Source organism: Protobothrops mucrosquamatus, unplaced genomic scaffold (assembly GCF_001527695.2).
Source record: "Protobothrops mucrosquamatus isolate PMUCROS unplaced genomic scaffold, P.Mucros_1.0 scaffold1826, whole genome shotgun sequence".
NCBI lineage: Eukaryota > Metazoa > Chordata > Lepidosauria > Squamata > Viperidae > Protobothrops > Protobothrops mucrosquamatus.
This window is the reverse complement of record NW_015387960.1, coordinates 379030-399941: the sequence shown is the minus strand read 5'-3', so window position 1 is coordinate 399941 and position 20912 is coordinate 379030. Positions and strand designations below refer to the sequence as shown.

At 39.1% G+C, this 20912-nt stretch overlaps 2 protein-coding genes across 2 annotated transcripts in view; one reads left to right on the top strand and one right to left on the bottom strand.

Moving 5' to 3' along the window:
• EIPR1 (EARP complex and GARP complex interacting protein 1) overlaps nt 1-16434 on the bottom strand; it is a 70644-nt gene extending 54210 nt beyond the window's left edge. Inside the window, exons 1-3 of the mRNA XM_015823298.1 lie at nt 16299-16434; nt 12960-13043; nt 1602-1734 (exon numbers count right to left, since the gene is read on the bottom strand). Coding sequence (XP_015678784.1) covers nt 1602-1734; nt 12960-13043; nt 16299-16340 — 259 coding nt within the window. The 5' untranslated portion in view covers nt 16341-16434. The remainder of the gene's footprint in view (nt 1-1601; nt 1735-12959; nt 13044-16298) is intronic.
• A 199-nt stretch (nt 16435-16633) lies between these two features.
• The window catches only part of TRAPPC12 (trafficking protein particle complex 12), an 86697-nt gene continuing 82418 nt past the window's right edge, over nt 16634-20912 (top strand). Inside the window, exons 1-3 of the mRNA XM_015823297.1 lie at nt 16634-16714; nt 17168-17273; nt 18129-19350. Coding sequence (XP_015678783.1) covers nt 18136-19350 — 1215 coding nt within the window. The 5' untranslated portion in view covers nt 16634-16714; nt 17168-17273; nt 18129-18135. The remainder of the gene's footprint in view (nt 16715-17167; nt 17274-18128; nt 19351-20912) is intronic.

The following is a 20912-nucleotide window of genomic DNA, read 5'->3' as shown; positions in this document are numbered from 1 at the left end:
CAGGAGAGGGGAGGAGAAGAGCTGATGTGTACAGAACATACTACTACAACTACACTCCATCTCTGAAGACTTTTCTCCAACCTTAAATGGATCGAGAGGCCAGATGGAGTTTCATCCAAAAATTATGTCACAATTCCAAAGAGCTTTTAAAATTGAAATTGTACAAGTTTCTTGGAGACATCATGGAAAGTTTCACCTACTGATTTTATAGCAGCCGCAATAACTTTTCTGTTTGTGTTTGTTTTACACACAAGTCATACTGCAGAAGAGTTGAGCAGACAAGGATGGTAAAAAACAATGAGAATCAGCATGGGTTTTATCCTCATTTCTCAGAGTGCTCTATGTAGTTTATTCCACTGGAAAATTAGCTACAGGGAAAGGGGGCACTTTTTGCACTCCATATCTAGATTTCCACAAAGCAGTATCTTCACTAATGATTATATATATAATGCAATTTTGACAGGGATTACATGCTATCACGACTTAAATTACTTTTTCAATTCTATGAACATTAGTTATAAGATGCTAGAAGAACCTGATGTCTTTTCAATTTTCTGTTTGTTTCATTCAGGTGGAGGGTAATGGTTATAAATTAGCAGTTTACCCCTAAGTCCATAGTACTCTCCGAGCTCTCAAGTTTTTAATGAGATCTGTGAAAATTAAGTAATGAAGGATATCCATTGGTTGCACTTCATCTCTGCTCAGTGCTCTGTCAGCTCTTCATTGTTCCAATTTTGCCAACTACTCAGGTCCCGGAATGATCTACTATCCTTTCTGCCTTTTCACCTTCTCAAAGCGAGAAGATTTAGTGCAATTCAAGTTATAATGATCTAGCAGCTTTAAAGAAGGAATATGACTTTCCACAGTTCTACTCACTCACAATCAAGCATGCCTTGTTCTTTCCCAGATATAGTATTGAACCTTGACGATGGCTACCTTGTCCATCTGAGGCTGTGTACATGCATTCTCCGGGAGTTGAGCTCAGCTGAAACAGTTTTATTCTGTGAGCACCCATTCAAATTCAAAAGATAGGAAGAAATTGGATATCCAATGATACTAGCACAGGAATCTCCAACCCTGGTCTGTGGCTCAGTACTGGGCCAAGAACCATCTCCTCTCCCTCCTCTGCCGGTCCAGAGCCAGAAATGTTGGGGACTGCTGTCACAGAATGCATTTTAAAAACAGGGGAATCAGCACGGACCTTTATTTTCCCTGTACAACTTTCGCTTGGCCAGGAAAATAGGTAGAAAGCACATGCTGAGGATACAAACTGGATTCCATTATTTCACACATCATTATATAACTGATTGAGGCAGAACACTCATTGAAGATTCATGAAATCCCATGAGGATGTCCTCTTCCTCTCTAGATATATGTAATTGCTTAAATAGGAGGGAATATATTTCACTTGCAAGTTTTATGTTTGTACGTTATTGGAACTTCTCATTCCCCCCCCCCTCAAATATATGCTCTAACAGGGTGGTTTAATTTCAACTGTAAGAAGAATTCATATAAATAGGGTTAGAAACTGTACATATGCTGTCAAATAACCAGCTACCAGCTTCTCATGGAAATAATAATAGCAATAAAATTACACTTACTTTTATTATAGCAGGTTGCAAATACACCTTTATCTGCTGGACTGGCACTTATGTGCCAAATTTCACCAACTTGGTGCAGAAGAACATTTTTGTTTATAATATTATTTTCATCATCAAAATCAATGATGTGAATCTGTAAATTGAAAACAAGAACAATCAACATTTATTTTAATTTTTAAGGTATTTTCAAGACAGGGAAACGTAGCATGAGTTTTATTTAATTAAGAAAAAGTTGCACCTATCGTTAAAAACAAAGTAAGTTCCTGGACTGACCCCATTATATTATGAACGTTAGTATTTCCAACTTCAGGATAAATAGGTAAAGCGATAAAACATCTATAACAAATATGAATATTAAGCTAAATATTTCTACTAACCCAGTGGTTCTCAACCTGTGGGTCGGGACCCCATTTGGGGTCGATTGACCATTTCACGGGAGTCGCCAAGCAAGGCTGTCCATTTTTTTTGTCCGCCATTTTTTTCCCCTTTTCCGGTGGGTGCCTTACCTCCCTTGGGCTGGGCCAGCTGGTGGTCGGCCTGCTCCGTCTCTGCCGCTTGCCAGCTACGCCTTGGCCGGCGCAGGGGGCGGAACCACGCATGCACGGCGCTCCCGGGCAGGGAAAGTCCTCGACTTACGACCAGTTGGGTAGTCCTCGACTTACGACCGGTTTAGTCCTCGACTTACGACCGGTTTAGTCCTCGACTTACGACCGGTTGGGGTCGCGGCATTAAAAAGGTTGAGAACCACTGTACTAACCCTTTATACAAATTCCTACGCCTTTTAAAACCTGAACACCAACCATTTAGATATTCAAGACTATTTGATACAATTAAAGAGGCTGCAACAAATAATTTCCACAATCCACTTCTAGTCTTTTTATCACTGAAGATAGTCACTAGGAAAAGATGATCGTAATTCAAACCAACTTTCATACCAGGAGAGGAAGAACCGATCCTTTGCCAGGTAACTCAAAATGTGTTTACCACCGTGCTGCCATGCCTCTTTAGAAGCTCTAAACGTGATGCCTCCTAGACCAGGGGTAGTCAACTTTGGCTCTTTTATGACTCGTGGACTTCAATTCCCAGAATTCCTGAGCCAGCTTAGCTGGCTCAGGAATTCTGGGAGTTGAAGTCCACGAGTCATAAAAGAGCCAAGGTTGACTACCCCTGTCCTAGACAGATCAGGTTCTTATCTTAGCATTTCCTGGTAAGAAGTACCTGCTGGACCATTGGAATGTGAAAATGATCTTGATTGGCCCCTGGAACACAGAAATGTTTCATGCAATTTTAAATATTACAAATTCTCTCTCCTACTAAGCAGAAAATTAAGCTCCCTGATGTTCAAGAGAGCTAATTGTAATGAAATGAACTGGCTAATTCAAACAAAGAGGAGCCAGTCACATCACAGGAGAGGAAACTGAGGTTTTCCTGATACTGTTGAAAGCAATTCTCATTATTGCCTGTACAGTACTGGCTCAGGCTGCTGGTAGCTGTAATTTACCAGCGGTTTAAAAGGCAACTGGTCTACTAAATGTTATGATGGTGATCATAGCAAGCAAGCCATTTTTTTTATTAGCATTGTATTTACAAATCAGCAAGCTCAACTTTTTAAGTAGTCAAAATCAATTACACTTAGATATGCAGGAAGATATCAGCCACTTGTACAACATACAGAAATGTAATCTTTTTTTTTAATCCATGCAGACTGGATTTTTGATTGTATTTTAACAGACAGAATCCCAAAGATGCTTTTTCATGAGGCAACTGGACTTTCTTGTTTTTCTTTGAAGAGCTGAAGAAGCTTCTTGGATGAGAAACGAAGCGTCTTCAAAGAAAAACAAGAAAGTCCAGTTTCCTCGTGAAAAAGCATCTTTGGGATAACTATGACCTGGATGACTGAGAATCTCCATAGACATTAATTGACAGAACTTTATTTCAGGCATTGACCAATAAAAGATAGTAGATAATATCTGTTCACTGGATATAACTTTTAGGGCTGTGCAAACCCTTTAAAAGATGTGCTTCATAATGAAAGAAAGAGCATGTAAAGCCCATTGCTTTGAACTACCTTTAGCTGTCTCTGCATGCATGTACATTTGGTCAGTCATTTCATTTCCTGTGATCTCTGTACAGCCTTAATAAGTTGGTACTATCCAGTTATGATGGAGTACTTTTCATTTTGGAGAGGTAAGAACCAGAACTTGTAGTGATTACTTTCGTTAAATAAACAAAAAAACCACCCTCCTATACTTCACTATGCTGGATGGATACTATCCATCCAGACTCTTAATATTTCATTCTTGAATAAGGTGCTGGATTTGGGGGAAACATCCCATCTTCAGTTATCTGTGGATTATATGGCTTCTCTAGATCCATTTCAAGTTAGCTTCTGGAGAGTGTTTTAGTGCCTCTCTGGATGACGTACATTTAGAACTAGAATGTTGGCTTCACGGTGACTTTGATACCATCCACTCTGGCATCCATCTGAACCACTTAGATGGGATGTGGCATTGACAGCAATTTCAAGGTACCTCACTTCTTCTCAGATAAGCAATTACAGAATATGATGCTGGAATTCAATATGACAGCCCTTGGACTCTTCTGCCTTTTGCAATTTAACACTCATAGAAAATCACCAGAAGAGGCTCTGTCAAATTTTGGAATTTGCCATTAATAAACCAATGGCTAAAACTTTTAAAAGATCTTCAAGGGACGTTCCTCTCCGTCCAACTGTAAACAGATATTCTGTATTTGTGAGGGAGGAGTTGAAAGTATAAGGTAGCTTGAAAAATTTGGACTCTCTGCCAAAGGAGTCTAGTTGTTACCTATCTTGTCACTATAGCAGCAGATGAAAATATTTTATTTTATTTGGAATGCTGAATTAGCAAGATAATTTATGTACTCTGCTAGTACCTGCTGTATTTATTTGCTTTTAAAGGTATTTCAATTTTTTTAACTTCTTATAGTTAGCTCCCTTGAGTCCTATTTTTTTGACTGGACAGAAAGGTACAAATTCAGTAACTTAATAAATCTAGCCGGGTATTGCTCAATAAATTAATGGAAGTTTTTAATAACTTTACCCAGGACTTTTCTTTCTCATGCAAGGAACGTGTTTCATTAATTCACCAATAAAGTGCAAAAAAAATAAAAACAGTTAAAATATGTAGCATATATTAACAACAACCAACAACACAAAGGTCTCTAAAAACAAAAATCAAAGCAAGACTCACCATAATATTTTTTTTTATCATTCCACCTATTGTATTACAGAAAACACTGCATGACCTATTACAGTTTGTCTTAGATGGGAACTATATGAATACTAGCTTAGAAAAAAATGTAGGAAAAAAATTCTCCAGCCACTATCTTCATGCACAAACAATAGAAGTCTTGAAATACCTCGGCTACTGGAGATTTCTTTATACAGTTTACTATCCTGAGACAAAACCCTTATTTCATTTCCTTCTCCTACTCATGCTCATAATAAAGGAGGCAATTTAGGACAGAATCAAGCTAGAAGCCAGAACCAGCATCCAGAGACGGGTGTTCTCTCAAAATTGTTGCTCAATGCCTGACTAAGCAGCATGTCTGTAAAACAAAAACCCTCTTCAGTGGCTAGCATAAGAAGCACAGCTTCAACAACTTCTCCACTGAAACAATACAGCACAGCAGACTCTACCAAGCTGGCTGCTTTGTCTGTTAGCTCTCACAGCCTCCTTTAGAAAACAAGAAGCCTCATGTTGAAATTATAAAGCGGTCTCCTTGGCAGTGAAATTGATTCCCTAAAGGTGAGCTACAAATCAAAATTCAATTTGCTCTACCAACATGTATTATGTGCCCCTACTAACCATATAAAGAGGGTCATTCAGCACATAAACTAGAAGTGCCTTCTGCCCTATCTCGGGTCCCTCAAAGTCAGACACAGCTGCTTTCCTCCCCCTGGCAAGATGATTCAGAACTGCATCAGATCCAAAGGACAAGTATTATTAAATATAGCGTGTCATACATTCCAGAGGACTTTTTGTTGGTTGCAGAGTCAGCCAGATGTTTGGATGGATTTGACAGTTTTGTCCACCTAGAGTCCTTCCCAAGGACCTGGGATAGACAGATGTTGTTGTTCAATGGCATTAAACATATTGTCACAGATAATACCAACATCTGCCTATCCCAGGTCCTTGGGTAGGACTTGATAGGTGGATAAAAATGCCAAACCCAGTCTAAACATCTGGCTGACTGTGCGATGAACCACAATTGTTATTTATTATTACCTGCAATTATTTAGTGAGGAGACATGAAAAGAATTAAAGGGGATATTTGACAAGCTTCACTCTTTGGTCCAGCAGTAACATTCTATAGGATGAAAGCCAGCTATCTCTTTTCTTACGAGGATGTTCTGATCAGATTGCTGGTACAAGTAATACTTTCAGCATTTATTTCACATGGAATTATTTTGTTTATTTTGCTCTCAAAATATGCCTATCGTTTGATTGGACATTCTCCCAGAGGTTGAAGCCCATGCTGACTTCCGAGAAAGGAAGTATCTCCACTTAGGAGCTGAAAATCTTGCGTGGTTTTGTCTCACTCTCATCTTTAGAGGGTTGCTGCAGAAGGACGGCAGCTCCCCTCCATGGGCAAAAGGGAAGGGCTTCAGTGGGGTGAAGGAAGGGAACTCAAGATCTTCAGGATCTGAGCCCTGTTTCTGCACACCTCTGTGTGCAGGGAGGGAATGCTTCAATGAGTTGCATTTCTCTGCACCACCAAAGGACTTCAGTTCCCTTTGCTGGGCAGTTCTTTCAGCCAGCCCTTAGAGACAATGGGAGTCCTCTTAGCAGGTGATACCAACTTGCAGTCTTCCAGATGGCTTCCCTACTGACTTTCTTGGGAAGCCAGCAGAGAAGATTGCAAATGGTGATCACTTGATTTTGAGGCACTTGGCAATCGGTTGTAAGTGTAAACAGGTTGCCAAGCAACCCAGATGACAACCAGGTGATGAGGGGGAGAGGGGGAGCAGCATAACATTTTATGATGGCCAGAAGTACTTTACAGGCCATAAAGCACCCTTTCAAAGGCCATTGTAACTTATGAGTTAAACCGTAAAAACTCCCTAATGCATGTAGTCTATCAAATCTCTAGAGATGGAGCAGGGGCCAGGACTCAGAAATTGTTTCTGGGCTCAAGCTTGTATACATTGGAGAAGTTAGGCTCAGTTGTAAGTCAAGGATTATGTGTAGGAAATCTATAGACACAGATTCAGGCAGTCATTTGAGGGAGGAGCATAAAGGCCAAACACAGAAGAGATATGGAAGTAAAATCACTGTTCACCAGTAACAGCTATCCTCGCAAAGAGGGTTCTTTAAGAACACAGTTGACCATCTACCTCTGGAGAGGGCTCTAGAGCTCCAGACTTTAAAACCTCTAGCTAAGAATTATGGAAACAATAACTAAAGTTATTGGTCTCAAGTTTCTGTGGTCTAGTGTTGCCTTGTTCCCATCTCTCTCCTCGGGGTTTGTTTCTTAGCTTGATGAAGACTTTGGTCACTAGTCTATCACATTCATTCAGATATTGGATTCATTTCATTCTAACCTCTAGTCCACTTTAAGCTGGGACACAAAATGAGTATGTCAACAAGTGTTCAGTCTAGAAATGTATGTTCAGTAAAATTGAGCACACAGTTCTCCCTAAGCATCCTTCCAACTCCACAGCTTACCTTTAGAATTTTTTTTAAAGTCTTTCTACTGATACTATTGCTAAACTTTTACTTACCTACTGCAAAAATCTTACCAATATATTTTGAATATTTTTTCCATGAACTTATCTAGATCAATCTACCTTCTCCCATATGTACAAGCTTGAGCCCAAAAATAATTTCTGAATTCTGGCCCCTGCTCCATCTTTAGAGATTTAACAGACTACATGCGTTAGAAATTTTTTATAGTGACACCAAAGCTCTGATATGGCCATCTCAGAGAAAGCATATATACTTCCCCTTTCATGTTCAGATGCACTTAGAAAAAAATCCACCTATTCAAAGGGGCTTTTAATATTTAATAACCTATGATTCATAAATTTGTTTTCTTTTCTGAAATCCTTACAGAACAGCAGGATAGAAAAGAATTCTTATTAGTCTGCTCTCAGGACAGCGCAAAAGAACCGCATCAGACATTTATACATTTACTAAAGCCTTTTTTTTTTGGCCTAATTCCTTAATACAACTTGGTCACTGAGGTCGAAATCATAGACTTTAAGGATTTCCTGCAACACACTTTCTCTCTGACCCTTGACTAATGACTTTTCCTCCATCCTTGTTAAAGTAGAAGGACAAGTATAGTAAGGTCTGGATGAAAGGTGAGGGACAGAGACAAGGCTGTGTTGAATGACAGCCTTTTTAAAGGCAGCCACCCAAACTAGTTCCTAAAGAACTCTGTCCAACTACTTTTACAAAATCTTCACAAAAAAGACACTGTATTCCTGAGTTCCCATGAAAGACCAAAACCAAAATAACCCTGGACTAGGTGACAAAAATTATTCTTGGCAGATGTGCAATACTGCATTCCCCCCAGAGTAGGAGTACAATAGATTTTTTTTTTAAAAAAAAACCAAATTTGTATACCATGGAAAGTTGTAGATATTGTAAGTCTACTGTAACAATACAACACAATATTGTAAGACACTGTAACTCCCCCCCATCCCCCCAGTTTAGTCATCTCAAGCCATAAAATAAACAAGCAAACAAAATCATGGATGGAAACAGGACTGCAAGTATTTGCAATTCTTTTTTCCCCCTCTTTAATTATGTAGCAGAATACCCCACAAAATGTTTTATTTCTCTGACAAGCACTCTATGAACAGCATTAAAGCAGAAGATGCTGTGGGATTCTCCTTGATTATCCCCTCCACTCTCCATTTTCACTAGCTTGCTTATGATAGCTGAATATTAATGAGCTGAATGCAGTTGAAATTCACTCCCCTCCCCAACCCAAAGCTTTATGAGTTAAGATTCCTTCAAGGGATTCCACCCACAATAGCTCTTCGCCTGAGAGTTGAATTGCAACCTAGATGTCAAGCCGCCATCTGCCATGAAATGTACAAAGATCCACCGTTGCCTGACCTAGGCTGAGAGAGATCAGTTCTGTTAAATTATAAGCAGTCATGATAGAGGCTCATGACACTTCTTATAGATTAATCACCGACTCCATAGCTGATCGCTTCAAGCACTGCCAAAGGCCATTAACCCTATCTGCTCATTAGCATCCAGGGAAAGTGCCCTACACCTCAATTATTAATGCTGGTACTCATAAGAGGGAAGCAGGAGTAGGAAAAAGAGAAATTATTGGTAGAATGCCGAGATACAACCAGGAAGTCTGAATCGGGGCAATATTTTAGTATTTAACAGCAGAGAATAACTTTAGGAACTGAGGCACATAACTATCTGCTGATTTACCAAACATGGCTGACTCAAATACTGTAGATCTATAACCATCCAATGGGAAGAAATAAACATATTATCTAAGGCAGCGGCCCCCAACCTTTTTGGCACCAGGGACCGGTTTTATGGGAGATAATTTTCCCAAGGAACGGGAGGGGGAAATGGTTTCGGTTTCGCTCACTCACCTGCTGCTCATCTCCAGCTGTGCGGCCCAGTTCCTAAGAGGCCATGGACTGGTACGGTTGATGGCCCTGAGGTTGGGGACCCCTGATCTAAGGCATAAGGCTATCACATACCACAGCACCTCATCCCTGGTTTTCTCTTTAACGCCCAACAGCAATATGACATAATATAGTACCTATTTCATCTCCCAGTAAGTATGAAATACACTACTTTGAGGATGGGTACCAAGACTTTGCAACAACAAAAATCTGTCCTACTGGGGTGAGAGGAGCCTGCTCAGCTTTTCTGAGCCTATGAGATTATTTGGACAAATACTCCAATGTTGCATGACTGAGTTTAATGTATCAAGTTTTTTTTTTTTTAAATTGCATCCATCTGAGGCCAGAGACAGTATTGTGAATGCCAGCAATTGCTTGATATTTCTTGTTTTTGCTCTGCAAAGCTAGGCCACTTTATAAACCATGGAATCATTAAGGAGTCAACTGCTACTTTTCATTTGCTTTTTTAAAAGTGCTTTAAATTATTTAGCTATGTTATATATCATCAGGCTTGCAGTCGTCTTCATGACTGACTCACTTTGGCTCAGTGTCTTTAAATGAAGAGTTAAGTTTTCAGTTTTAATGCCCTCTTCATTGAAGAATGTTCAAGAGGTCCAGAGACACTCTGAGGGCATAAAGAAATAAGCATGGAGAATAGATTTCACTGCTATTGTTTGGCTGGGGACAATTCAAGTAAGAACTAGGGTGAAGCACTAGGATAACTTAATGTTATATTATCATGGAGCTCACTGAGAGTCAGAATAAGAGAGTTGGAAGAGACTTTGTTGGTCTTCTAGTCCAACCCCTACTCAAGCAGGAGACCCTATACCTTCCTGGACAAATGGTGTCCAGTCTCTTCTTGAAAAGGTCCAGTGATGGAGCACCCACAGCTTCTGGAGGCAAGCCGTTCCACTGAATAATTGTTCTCACTGTCAGGAAATTCTCCTTAGTTCCAGGTTGCTTCTCTCCTTGATAAGTTTCTACCTGTTACTTCTTGGAGAACTAGTTGACCCCTCTCTTCTCTGTAACAACCCCTCAAATACTGGAAGATTGCTTTCATGCCTCCCCTAATCCTTTCTTCATCTCAACATCTTTTATGTATTATGGTGACCAGAACTGGAGGCAGTCTTCCAAGTGTGGTCTCCCCAATGCAGTATAAAGTTGTGTATACTAACACATCCCGTGATCTTGAAACTATCCCTCTGTTCAAGAAACTTAGAACTGAATTGGTTTTTCTGGTTAATCAATCTTGGGTGATCTTTGGACCAATTGCTAGTTCTCAGACGGTTATTGCTATAAGAACAAACTGAGGGGAGATTCTTGAGAAAGTAGCTTTGAGAGTCTAGAGGAAAGACAAGTTTTTCCCCTTTTGTTTTTTTAAAGCACCATAGAAGAAATGGATTATCTGCACCATCTTTAGTCACGGTTCAGGCCTGGATATGGAATGGAGAGAACATAGAATGCAGTTAATAATCAAAATTTGCAGGGAACTGGATAGGAGAACTGTGGTCATCTTGGTCAGTTGACATCTCTCAGTGGCTTTTGATACTATCAGCCAAAGTATCCATCTGGATCACCTCCAGGAACTGAGGATTGTTGGATTGATTCTACTCCTCCCAGTTCCAGTTGGAGGGGGGAAGGAGAAGAGATCAGCTTGCTGGCTATTCCCTTCTGGGTGCTGTAATAGTCAATCCTCTTCCCGCCTTCTCTTCAAAATTTACATGAAAATAGGAGAGGCCATCCTAGAGCTTGGGGTTCTGTATCAACAATGTGTTGATGATAGCCAACTTTATATCACTACCTCCAGACCAGATTAGTGATGCTGTTAAAGTCCTGTGGGATCTTTGTTGCTCTTTGAAATTGGTAGTTTTCTCGGAGACATTACATTACCTAAATACGTAACGTAATTAGTGCTACAAAGGGAGTGGGTTTGCCCTCATTTTATATACAATTGGCTTGCCCTGTCAACCCCACTCCTATAGTAGTCTATAAACAAAATGACTCATTTTGCTGGAGAAAATATTATACTTAGTGGAAGATTTGCATTTGAAGGTGTCTTAAATGCTTCAGGTTCTCTTTACCTAAATTTTCTGTAATTACAGATTGAACCAAATCATTTTGTCTTTTGAGATTAAAAGCAAAATCCTCATTGCACATATCTTCCAAACAAACAAACAAAAAAGAATAAGAATAAAAAATTTTAAAAAAAACTATTTGGGTGGATTTGTAAACTGAAACAATTGTTTTTTTTTCTGTTTTGCATAATGCTCACCTTACTCTGCCAAGAAAGAATAATTTCAGGAAGTTATTTTGCTAGCCATTTACACTTTACACATCTACGTATGGACAGCAAGTAGATATATTTATTAATTATGTTTGCAATCAAGAAAATGTCTTCATGCCATGAAATAATTCTTAAGCAACTCTACCCACGAACTATTTTGTTTTTCCGTTTTGTGTCTACTTTAACGTGAGACATACTATACATCCCTTGAAGATAATGCTGTGAAGACTGGGAACCCTTTGAAAACAGTTTGGGAAAAGTGTTTTAGATATTACACGAGACCGCATATCTCTGCTGATAAAAGTAGCTGACTTTTCAGGTTCTGGCAGGCCTTGAAAAAAAGATGCTACTTTCTAAAGTAGGGGTGTCAAACTCGCAACGTCATATGACGTATCGCGACATATCACAACTTTTTTGCCATTGCCAGCAATGGGGTGAGCGTAGTTTTGCTATGATGCATCCCTGTTCTAAATCTAAAGGATCCCACTCATTCAAGTTACAATGACTCTTCCTCCAAAGTATTTTCTAATATTACACTTCCAAGTATCTACTAAATTTCCATTTTGTCCTTGAATGTCTCTCTCAAAGTTTCTAATTCTTGCTACACTTAATCATGTTAATCATGGAGATCAGGGGTTCCCAACCAGGGGTGCCCGCACCCCCTGGGGGTGTGAGATGATATTCCAGGGAGTGCAAAAACTTGGGTTTTCAAAATTATAGTGTATATGCATAATTCGTTGCCGTTATTTTGAACTTTTTAAGGGGTGCGAGAGTATATCAGAAGCATTCTAGGGTGTGGGGTATAGAAAAGGTTGGGAACCACTGATGTAGATAAGCCTGAGCTGCAAATCTCATTCTAAGCTAAGTCTTAACTATAGGTAGTCCTCAACTTACAACCACAACTGAGCCCAAAATGCATGTTAAGTGAGAAATTTGTTAAGTTTGCCCCATTTTTACGACTTTTCTCGCCACATTTGTTAAGTGAACCACTGCAGTTGTTCAGTTAGCAACACGGTTGTTAAGTGAATCTGGTTTCCCCGTTGACTTCGCTTGTCAGAAGGTCGCAAAAGGGGATCACGTGACCCGTGACACTATAGCTGTCATAAAGGTGAGTCAGTTGTCAAGCATCCGAATGTAAATCACGTGACCACGGGGATGCTTCAATAGTTGTAAGTGTGAAGAATGGTCATAAAGTCACTTGTTTCAGTGCCGTCGTAACTTTGAACGGTTATGAAATGAACCGTTGTAAATGGAGGACTACCTGTAGTACCACAAACAGGGCTTTTTAGTCTCCCAAATCACACGACATCTAATTTTATAAACAAAAGTTCTGTTTAAAATTTGGCAGAAAAAAAATATTATTCAATTAAAAAGGCTTTAAAAGCAATTATCTTTCTACATTCGTGCCACATTCATACAAGTTTACCTGGTTATCATATTTAAGAGACTGAGTTCCAACAAGAAATCGTATTGCCTCTGTTTCTGCAGTTTGTGGAGTCAGGGCTCGTGCCTAAAAAATTGTGAAAAATACAAATGGAGTCACATCCAGCATATTCCGGTGTCTTGAAAAGTACATGATATCACTCATTATGACACTCTTTAAAATATATTCATACGTCTGTATTTTTTGAAATACAATTTCTACCTTTTGGCACAAAACTGTGATCTCATGGCTAAAAAGCATAAAAGGCGTTTTCAGAATGCATTCTCTCATTTGTAGGAAATGTGCACAAAAGTGAGAGCAACAACCCAGATGTTCAAAATTAATTATTTTGCAGAAACAGCAATTTAAGGAGGAGATTTAATGTTAGTAAAAATTCACTTCAATCTTTATCTACCTTTTTGACCAAGAAAAACAATCAGATGTATTTTTTTTTTAAAAAAATCCCTCAAGTTTTATTAAAGAACGTACAGAATTGGATTCAATCCAAATTAATCTTACTCCCATTGAAATTTATATAGCTAGTAAAATGTATGCCTGGAAAAATAAAATCCATCCAACATTTCCAAGACAGTTCAATTGCTTTACCTGCAGTATTTATAAACCATTCACCATGAAGTGCAATATAAATGCACCTTTGAATCACTAGCTTACTGCTACAGGTATAAAGTATTTTGTTTAAAACAAAGAGGATAGATCTAAGAGTTATAGTAAGACACCTAAACTAGTTCCTGAATAGTTGTGGTTGTTAATTTAAATGTTAGGGATGACTATAATTTGGAACAGAGTGATTAATACAGCTGTTCAATGCTGAAAAGATTTAAAACTTAGATAAAGAAGTCATTCTTGTTTCCTTATAACTTGTAAGTCTGCCTATTTCTTTAAACCAAAGATAGAGAGATACAGACATTACTGATTTCTAAATAAAAATCCAACTTTAATTGTATTTACTCAAAAGATGTGGCAATTTATTTCAGTGGGACTTCTTTCACAGAAGGCAGCTTTGGAATGTAGCCACAGAAGTTCTTACAAAGACAGATAAAACTGGAGGCATTTTTATAGCCATATGCTTACAAATTAGCAAAGTGGAAACAATTATGAGTTCCTTTAGGAAGATGTTCAGAACTTCTTTGCTTTAAGGGCAATCTTGGCATAAACATCTTCTGGGTATGCATATGCACACCCAGAAGACCAGGAAAAGACCACGGAACTGGTTGGGCCAAACCTTCAAGAGAGATGACTGCCTGAGAGATCTAATATAGTAGTAGGCTCAAAGAATCACTTCTTCAAAATGGTTTGTTTAGCCTTAGCAGGTAACTTTGAGTTGCAGGATTTGATACTTTAGGACAAGGGTAGGCAACCTTGGCTCTTTTATGACTCGTGGACTTCAACTCCCAGAATTCCTGCTGGCTCAGGAATTCTGGGAGTTGAAGTCCACGAGTCATAAAAGAGCCAAGGTTGCCTACCCCTGCTTTAGGACTACAGACCTACATTATATAGGCTGTCCTCAGCCATTCATCCAGCAACCATTTGAAGTTATGATGGCATTGAATGGTGGTTATGACCAGACTTTGGAATTCCTTGCCAACTAGTGCTTCTCACCCTCATTTTACGATAAGATCACTTAACAACAGAAATTCCAGTCCCAATTGCTGTTATAAGTTAAGGACTGTACTTTTAACTAGGACAGAAGTATACTCAATTCTATAACAGGTTTAATCTCAATATGGAACCAAAGGTCTGTCCACGGTAGTCCTAGCCACAATTCAGGGCAATCTATATGGTACAAATATTTTTTCATGGTAATGAAGTGTGAAAAACTTTTAAGTACTAAAATAGAACTGTTTACCCAGTTCTTCCTATGGACAAATCAGGTGCATAAAGCCATACAGTTCCTTACTCTGAAGATCTAATTGTCTCTCCTTATCAAGGATCCCAAAAATAACTCTCATATTTATTTTCACTTTATTTTAAGAAGCTGAAGTGAAAGCCAGCAATAAAAGGTGAAGTTCTGGTGCAGATCTCACAAATGAACAGCTTGCTGACAGACACTTTTGTACAATATTTTAGAACTGTCTTATGTAATCTTTGGTATTCCATCCAGGAGCTGACTGATATCAGTTTAATGTCAATTAAGGCACAGTTAAAAGGGCCTAGTCTCCACTATTTCAGATGCAACAGTCTTGCATCTTGGGACTTTGATGGGATAGCTCAATGGAAATTTTATACATCATGTACAAGGTCCACTGGTAGAAGAAAATATTTGTAGATCAGGGTTGAACTGTGAGTTAGGGTCCTCTAAATGGCAGTCCACTAAATCAAGATGTTACTGTACTCAAAAGATTCTATTAACAGAAGCATGAAATATTATTCCTGTTGGAATAATACAAGGGTTGAATTTTTAAAGAATGTGAATCCTTTGGCATGCAAATAATTAAATGGTAAAAACTGCATTCTTTCATGTATATTTAAACATAAGTATCGGGTTAGTTGTCTTTGGTGGCAATTAGTTATCAGTAGACTTATTTCATTGTGCAATTTTATGCAGCTAAAAATGACCTTGTTTTCTCAGACATCTATCTTCTCTAGATAATTTTCAGAGTTATTTTGGTGGTTTTATCATTTTCAGAAAGAAATATTTCAGCTAACCTTTCCAGACTATCTCAAAATCTAAATCATAAATCATGACTCAATAATACACACTAATTATTCCAAAAGTGCAAAACACTAAAAAAAAGTCTGTTTCACAGGCCTTGTTAGAGAAAGAGCTGCAGAAAAGTCTACATCCCGACTTCATGAAAAGTTACATTATTCATGAATAACAAGACTTGTTTAAAATTAACAAGGCACAAAGGGCACTTTTGATTTATAATACAGGTTTTTTCATTTGGAATACCTCTACATAGAAAGATATATCGGATATATATTCTTTAATAAAATGTTTCACAGCACATTAATGAATCCATAGATTTCATTACATTTACAGCTGATAAATTGGTCATATTTATCAGCCACATGTTTATTTATTGGTCATATGTATCAGCCACTTTTCCTTTAGGAAATCAAGGCAACTTGCAAAACATTCCTTGCACTAATTTCTCCCAGAACAGCAGCTCTGTAAAATTGGTTGCGTTGAAAGAGGCTTGCACCGAAGCCATCCTAAAGGGATCCATAATTTAAAGTGCATGCCTATTCCTTAGTCCAATTCCTAAACAATTGCAGGGGGAACCCCCCCCCCCACAAAAATTTAGAAAAAATATAAATTCTGTTCTGATGAAAAGCTTCTTCTTCTATTAAATCCCAATCCATCATTTTCTTATTTACCTGGAATTCCAGCCCATAAATCACGGGAGCATCATCTTCCATGGCAGCGTCAGCTACCTCTACCTTCCTCCACCACCCAACGCCCCGGCACAAATACTATCGCGATGGGAAACCCCGCCGCTGCGTTTCGGCTCTTTTTTTTTTTCCCCTCTTTCGAATTAGAAAGAAGGCGAATCTACAAAAAAACCGCCTTGGGCCCACTTCGGCCTCCGTACTTCTTTCACTTCCGGGGAAAGGAGTGGCGCGCCGAAGACGCTCGTCTACGTAGGGGAGGCGAAACTGGGTCGATAGGGAAAGGAAATTGGACGCGCAGGCGCACTAGGTGTTTTATTTTTTCCCTTTACACATTTGGGTTTTCTGCTGTAGTTTAGATGGGACGTCGTTGCCGCTGTCATTGGAAGTAAAGAGCGGGATAGGTGAGGGAATATCCTCCTCGATTGCTTTTCTTTCCTATCCTTTTGCTCATTTAAGGTGGCTTATATAATAAAGATATTTACCAACAGCGGATGAGATGGGTTATCCCACTCCACTCTTCAAGTGGAACCTGGGTCACTGTTAGGTTTGAATGGAGCTGCTTGTGCAAACACAGAATAAACCGATAAATAAAATCCTGCTAGGCACAGGATTGTTCAGTTATGGTGGTTGATGGTGGTGTTTTTAAGTTACTCGGTCATGAAAAATCCAAAGGGTCTGCAGCTGAGAGAATTAATCACTTCATCTCGAAGGAAATAGGTTCAGAACTGTAGGAATTCAGTGAATGTGTCTTAATGCTAATTGTGTTCACATTATCTATAAAACTGTGTCAATCATAGACAATATCTTCATGACTCAGGCCCTCATTTGATTTCTTTGCCTTTTGATAATTACAGAAGTAGCCTTAGGAAAAAAATGCTCCATTTTACAGATGGGTCCCTGAGACAGAATTAAAGTGGTATGCCTGAGGATACTGACACTTTGCCAGAGCAAACATAAAAGGTATGTTTAATTTGTATATCCATTCTTTAAAAAATGAAAATCGGGCAAAGGTCAGATATAAGGGGGGTTCCTAATTTCGTTTTCTGATTGTTGTTTCACCTACTGAAGCTACAGAGGAGTTGGGAAGAGGGCAACAAATAAATAATTGAAGTCCTAATATGCTGCCTAAGTGACAGGAGGTTTAGTCTACCAAGATTTGCCTTCTTAACTCTGTTCAATTTAGTGTTTGCTATCCAAGCCTTCTCATGTAGGAATTCCCTTCTTGTCTACTTAAAGTTGTCATTTCTTCTTCTATTCTTCCTCACCCAGGGTTGTAGTAATGCTATTTTGTCGGTCTCCATCTGAATTTGGGCACTGTCAATCTCCCTTCCCCTTTTTGTAAATACAGAGGTAGATGGGAATTCCACTAGAGAACATTTCAATCAGCTGTTCTTGCAGGAAAGATGGTCAGTCTCTGCATTGGAGGTAGAGATTGTGTTGTCCAAGTATGAATTTGTGACATTGCAAGCCAACCAAGTAGAATATAGTGTATAGATAAGTCAAAGAGCCTTGCAGCACAGTACTTTCCCAAAGTGAAAAAATGAGTGGTCAAGGAGACCAAAGGGCCCAGCTGGATCTATCCTATATTTGGCCCCTGGCAAGAGTACAGTATTAAGATACCCACTATTTCAACCATGAGAATCATTATTTTCATGCTAAGAAAAAAGGAAGTGGTGGGGAGGGGTTAGCAAGATGTTAATAAAGTGTTTCATATTTTGAAGTGTGCTTTTAATTATTGCTGTGGCTGTATAGTTGCTTTATGCATAAATTGTCCTATATGTAGTACTGATCAGTAGCAATTTCTTTTTTATGTAGAAGAACTATGGAAAAACAAGAAAGCAATATTGAAGACACTGGAGTAAGAAATTCAAATGCAGTGGCTGACGTTTGTGAAATCCAGCAGCAGGCTTCTGAAGAACTTCTGTTCCACGAAGAAACCATTGATCTGGGAGGAGATGAATCTGCATCTGAAGAAAATGAAAACATGGCAGAAGATTCCAGTAACTTCATAGACAAACTTAGCGAGCACATGATGGAAAGCGTGGTGATATCTGATTCTCCAAATAATAGTGAAGATGATACTGGTGATCTTGGCTGCCTGCAAGAAATAGTCGAACAAATGGAAGCAAACAATATTGAAGCAATGGGAGGAGAGGAGCTTTTAGAGAGAAATGAAGTAATTAGAAATGAGAATGAAACAAAACTTGAAGCTACTGCCAAGAGTATTTCTGATTCGAGAATTGACTATCAGTCCTCTTTAAATGAAAATCTGGTTCAGATATCAGCAAAAAATGAACTGGAAGCAGAATGTGACAAACTTCTAAAGTCTCCATCAAACATTGTTGATGAAAGCAAACCAGAGGAAAGTGCATCTCCTCCAGTTGTCATTAAATCACCAAATGACTCAGAATCTATTCCTATCTGTACCATCTTTAGCCAGGGAAATCATACAACTGGTCAGCAGCAGTTTCTGCACGATGGCTTTGAGCCTCAAATGGTGAAGTCACCCAGCCTTGGTGCTGTGAGTGAGACTCCAGTGAAAATTCATCCACAAGTGGTTCAACCTAGTCCAAGCCTAAGCAAATTTTTTGGGGAAGCCATCAGTACTAATACATTAGCTTCTGATTTTTTTGATTCCTTTACTACGTCATCTTTTATTTCGGTCAGTAACCCCAATGCAAGCACATCTGTACCAGAACAAATGTCTTCTCTTGTAACAGTTGGGGAATTGCATGACTCTGCTAACCATAAATATTCTCTTAAAAATGGAAGATCAGAACCTGGGAAATCTGCATCTTCTCCAGAAATATGTCAGTCTCCAAAGCCATTTTCCCAGATTCAAGCTGTTTTTCAAGGTGGTGATGACCCTTTTGCCTCTGTGCTGAACATGAGTGAGATGGACAGAAGAAATGATGCCTGGCTTCCTAGTGATGCAACTAGGAGTGTGTTGATTTCAGTAACCACCCAGCCGTATAATAATATTTTCATAGACAAGGAGAATGTGACCATGCCGGGATTAAAATTTGACAATATTCAGGTGAGAATCCCCTGTTGCTCTTAATCACTTCAAATCTTATCTAATGAATTGAGACACAGAGCATTTGGCGTCTGCTTTTACATGTCACTTATGTTCCACCTTCCCATTAAAAATAATGTTAAAGGTGGATAAGAATCACAGGTCTGTAAAGCCCATCTAATTTGGATCTTCAGTCTGGGTTGCTTGGCAAGTAATTGTGTGTAGATCAATAAAGGAGCGAGTTTGTCAAACAATATAGCAAATAAAAATTGCACAGTATTTTTGTTTTTCACCAAAGTGGGATAAAATTTGCAGAAACACTAAATATGAGGAGATGAAGCATCCTAAGGTTTGTAGAAACCAGCGCAAGAGCTTTTGAGCTATCTTTACTTAAAATATGTTTTCTTTTTTGAAGGAGTTCTTATTTTGCTTTAGGACAATAATATTATGAAATTTACTGTGATAGTAATAACATGTACCAAATTCAGGAAAATAGTTTAGATAGGTTTAGAACAAAGAAACAATGGTCGTGTTAGAAACAAATTGTAAACAAATAATGCTTGTAATTGTAAATGCTTAAGTTGGCAGTATAAGGGTTGAACGCACAATATTCTGCATAAAATAAATCAGCTGCTTTGCCATGCCTGCTGGTAACACAGCTCACACAAAAAAAATTAATTTAATATTCTGATTTTGAGTCCACCTGACTCCATGACCACTCTGGGCAGCTTATAATAAAGCAGAATTTTAAAAATGTGGATGATCTTGGGGAACGATCAGACAAAAAAGGTGGCAGTCTCCAATGGCTTAACAGTCAGAGAAAGAAACTTAGGAAGGACCCACCCTAATGTATCAGGCAGTTAAAAGTGGTCGGCGGGAAGTTTGTACTTTCAAACTTGCAAGATTCTGTTAATGTAGCCTTGCAACAATGTAGAATTAGTTTATCTAGTTACGTTTCCTGCCTGGTTTATCTAGGAGGGCGTGACAGTCAATCATGAGTTGATCCAGGCATGAGTAAATGTCTGAAACTCCTCCAATCCAGGGACAAACGAATTGATGTACTAGATGTAACTGTACAAAGGTTCTCTTGGCCATAGCTGCCACCTCCTTTTTGAGCAGGAGCTGTGAGTCCAAAGGGAATCCTAAATTGCATGCTAGTCTCACTTGGAAGCGCAACTCCATTAAAAAAGTAAAGATGGAATGTCTCTGGAACTAGGAGGCCAAAAAAATGAAGCTACTTTGTCTTCTCAGGACTGAGGCAGAGCCTCTTCCTCCCCATCCAGGGGAGTCAGAGCCTCTTCCTCCCCACCTGCACAGCCTCCAGGGATTGGGTCAGAAATTCTCAGCTAGCCAATCTGATACCTCCGAGTACAGCCCATCCTCCTGAATCCACCATATCACCTCATGCTGATCATGGTTTCTATGTTTTGGACTCCTTATCACCCCTCCCACATCCCCCCCACCTCTTGCCTCTCACCAAAGTGTCCATCCTCCCTCAATGTACTGTACCTGCACACCAGCAAACCCCTACTCACTACTCACCTAACAACACACCACCCTATCCAGCCATTACTGCATCTGCC